This window comes from Egretta garzetta, unplaced genomic scaffold, assembly GCF_000687185.1.
Source record: "Egretta garzetta isolate BGI_Z169 unplaced genomic scaffold, ASM68718v1 scaffold18, whole genome shotgun sequence".
In the NCBI taxonomy this organism is placed as follows: domain Eukaryota; kingdom Metazoa; phylum Chordata; class Aves; order Pelecaniformes; family Ardeidae; genus Egretta; species Egretta garzetta.
The window spans coordinates 2,457,804-2,461,934 of record NW_009260616.1 but is presented as its reverse complement, the minus strand read 5'-3'; the positions used below and the strand labels follow the sequence as shown (position 1 = coordinate 2,461,934).

Here is a 4,131-nt window from a genome sequence, read left to right as displayed (position 1 = left end):
ATACACCCTCCAGTCTTGAATTCTGCATTTAGTACTCCGAAATTCATGGTACTAAATGAATTTTGGGATACACAGCAGAGACCTACAGGTATTTCTTCCTTTCTTTCAATGAGATCAGATTTTTCCTAGCATCTTCAGTCTCCTTCTCCCACATGCTATCAGAAAAAAAAAAAGTAGAGTCTATCTTGAGTACTAAATTACATGGAATTTCATTTTGGAAAAAATAAGGGGGAAATGGGGCTGGGATTGACATACTTTAGATATATTTACTTTTCAGATTTAAGATTCAAAATAGACGTCTTCTATGTTTAAAAAAAAAAAAAAGAGGGGAAAAAGGAACTAAGGATGTACTGAAATTATGACTGCAGGCAAAATATAGCTTTTAAGAGCAAAAACCCCAGAATTTTGAAAGCGAATGTGTCAGTTTCTGCATTTAATTTACCCCAGGCTATTTAAACTATAAGCCCGCAGAATTCTGAATGCATATGGTACAAAGATAATAGTGGTCTTGTCATTAGCATTAGTCATTAGCACTGACTCTAAGTCAGGTTAATCACAACTCAGAGAAAAACCTTATCCTGGATCTTAGCAGAACTGAACAAAGAGTACCTTGGTAGCCACTGAAAAAGTGAATTTACTTTCAAGATCAGTATGCCCTCAGAGTCTTCGGTGCTTATTAAAAATGAGATATTCTTTACTAGCAGCTATCATGGAACTATTAGCAAAAAAATGAGAACTGAGCACCACATTACCAAGGAGTATTTAAACTTTTACATCTAATAAATGAATGTATGCAGAAATTAGTATTTTAAATACTTAATGAAACTGAGAGACGGCTTTCAGAAAGAAGATAATTTTTTGTGTTTGTTTAGCAATATAAACTTATTGTCAATATTACCTTAAAACCGTTCCATCTTCTGCGAGTTTCAGGAAATTTCCTTCTTCAATGTCCAACACCAAACCTTTACAACTAAGAATAATTTTATTTTAAGAAAGAAACAAACAATTAATGTTTTCAGAGCAATGCCTTGTTAGAGATCAGAATAGTGACATGCAGCTACAGAAGGTATACAATGATGCTACACAAAAGCAGCAAAGTCACAACCCTTCAAACACTTCCACGTTCAAAAAATGCTCTATATATGCAAATACATATTAGTACAGCGAGGACTGCATTTCACTTACATAGCAAATTCCTACTAAATAAATCCAGTTCCATTGTTCAGTGAGTTCAGTGACTATTCATATAGATAAGGTTAGAGGATTAAGGTCCAAACATATACAACTAAGACGTGATATTTAAGCCACTTCTATTAAAGAAATATATTCTACTTATTATTACTAGACTGATAACACCAGTTACTAAGGGAGAGAGGGGTAGAGTGTCATTTTAAATGAGGCAACTGAATATCCAAGGAACGCGTGAAGCAGAAGCGCTGCCATGCTAGGCATCACTAACAGGGTGAAGAGTTGACAGCGCAGGACAGACATGCAGCAAGAGTTCCTAACTCTCCTAGTAGATCTGTACCATACAGATAACTGAATCTACCTTTGCTTAGGCTGTTTGAAAAATTAATTCAGATTTCAGTGGCTAGGATAATAATGAATAAACAAGACCGAAAAAGTAATGCCACCTTGATCCTCTGTTATAAGGCACACAAAGGAAAGACATGCCACGAAGGCAGCAAGCAGACCCCAGCCTTTCATGAATCACACCTGGGGAAGTAGCACGGACACGCTGGCTACCAGCACTGTGGGCTTGCAGATCCACATTAATGAACCCCCAGCTCCAATAATAAGGGACTGAGGCCTAGATATCGAGAGCTTAACAAAGGATTCCATCCATCAGAGGCCTCAAAATAGGAGAAATACAGATACATTGCTGGTCACATGGAAGTTGAAATCAATCTGGTTGGAAACTGTCCAGTCAAATACTGAATTGTAAAAGCAACTGATCAAACTGTTCCCACAATAACGTATCCATTACTTCAAACAAACAAACAAACCCAAAACTGTGTTTCTACTAAAAAATTTAGTGATTACCTGCCCTTCAAGCCCCCCCCCCACCTAGATAATAACCTATTAAAGTTGGAAGGTCAGAGATTCACGTTTAAGCTCCTGCTCAGAGACCAGTAAGCTCCGAGCAGCAACTTGCATTTCAGCCTTTTGCATCACAGCTTTGTGCCTGATGTGCCACCCAAGGGCCACCTCCTTGCACTTTCCTCCGTTCCTCAGAAGCTTCTTGGGATTATTCTGCTTTACACAAACAAAACCACGTCTGTCCATACAGAAATTACTAAATTCTGATGCTTACTGCATTTACAAGTTGAATTGAAGGTAGAAGACAAAGGAGATGTACAAACTAAGAGAGTAAGTCAGAATAAAAGGCTTGTCTAGACAGCTAGAAGCACAGACAAAGCAAGCTTGGATGCTCAGTTCTCTCTTCAAAATACCACATTAGAAGTATCTCATGACAAATACTTGTTCAAACAAGTATTGAAAACTGTAATTTTGGATTTATCTATTGGGCTTGGCAATTTTAACAACAATTGCCTAATAAGAGAAGCTGTTTTCCAAGCTTTGCAAAAGTTACAGCGTTAAGGAAGTTATGAAGAAAGTTTCTGTTATTTCCAACATACTCACCAGAAGTCTAAGCTGTCTGGAGCTAAAGTCAGCAAGTCTTTGTCATAACCCTTCTCCGTTACCAGATACTGGGCAAAACTATCATATATTAACTGCAAATGAAAAAAGAAATGCATTAATTACATTGATTAAGTGAGACCAAAGATACTGCTTCCCTGGAAAGTGGCAAGACGTGAGTGTTAGTGCTTCCTAAGCAAAATCAAACCAGGGACCCAGGGGCCCTGCCCCACTGCCTCCACTACTGGGAAAAAGTGCCCGAGGGTAGTGTTGCCATGGCTGGAAAACAGCTCAAGACGCTGCCCTCAGCAGTTCTGGTGCAATGTGTCCAGCAGAACCACATTTACAGCATTCTACCTGACTGCCCCTGTGCTTCAAGACTGTTGGGAAACCAAGGTGGCAAGAACCTAAAACCAGTCACTATTCTTCCCTCCCCAATCTTTTTTTGATTTTAAATGTTAAGTGTCACCAAGACTCAACAAGTGTCTCCTGAACCAAACCAACTACCCTTAGGGGACACTTTAAAAGAATCCAAAGGAACATAATTTTGAAGAAAACAAGTAACTACTAAGTACATCGTTACTATTTATAAGTTCAGAAAGAACACACCAGTCAGTGATTTATGAATGCACTGGCAAAGTTGTACAGGAAGATCTACACAGGAAGATCTACATAGATGCTGCCAGGTCCTTAAAGACCATACAAAAATAGCAAGTGCTCCCTTTTTCTCATGATTCTTTCATTAAAGCTGTTCCCTGGCCTTTTTTTCTTAATTACAAAAGCTGCTCTTGAAATGAGTATGAATAATGTCTGAGAAAGACTAATATGAAGGCCAACACTGAAAGAACAAGAACTAAGTGCATCTTCAGCTGTGCCTGTCAGCATTTTAAAGTATTTTTTATTTCCAATAGATAAGGATGTACTCAAATGAGTATGTGTCAGTCTGTATCCTGCGAGCAGATGAAGAGTGAACCAAGTTTAGTAAATGTTTTTGGTTTTTTCTCTATTTTGTTCACTAGTCTTTTCTTTTTTTTTAAAAAAAAAAAAAAAAAACAACTCCTCTAGTTATCAACTGTCTAACATCTGCCTTCATCAGACAAAATTCTTATCAGGAAGCACATGCCTGTGCAAGACGTAATGTGCATGGTGCAACAGCAAGGACATGGAAGGCAAGCCTAGAGCTGTGCAGTCTCCAGCAGGAACTTGAGAGCACATACATTTTATAACTTACTACTGTTGAACCCTCTTCTGTAAGAAAGATGCCTCTCTACAGAACGTCACTCACAGCTGAAGGAAGCAATGCAGTTTTTCAACACAGGACGCACCGAACCACACATATTTATAAAAGGGGCACCTCATAAACCTTAGTTTCTGTACCAAATTCTGAAGAATCTTGCGACTAGCGTATGAGTCCTGTGCAGTGCAAAACGTACTCAAGGTGAATGGAGGCAAAGAAAAGGGGAGCGGGGGACACGGCGAGCGCCCGCGACA

General features: G+C 38.8%; 1 protein-coding gene across 1 annotated transcript in view; it reads right to left on the bottom strand.

Moving 5' to 3' along the window:
- The window catches only part of NT5DC1 (5'-nucleotidase domain containing 1), a 155,535-nt gene that overhangs the window by 147,145 nt on the left and 4,259 nt on the right, over positions 1 to 4,131 (bottom strand). The window contains exons 3-5 of the mRNA XM_035900694.1: positions 4,018 to 4,053; positions 2,644 to 2,735; positions 899 to 970 (exon numbers count right to left, since the gene is read on the bottom strand). Coding sequence (XP_035756587.1) covers positions 899 to 970; positions 2,644 to 2,735; positions 4,018 to 4,053 — 200 coding nt within the window. The remainder of the gene's footprint in view (positions 1 to 898; positions 971 to 2,643; positions 2,736 to 4,017; positions 4,054 to 4,131) is intronic.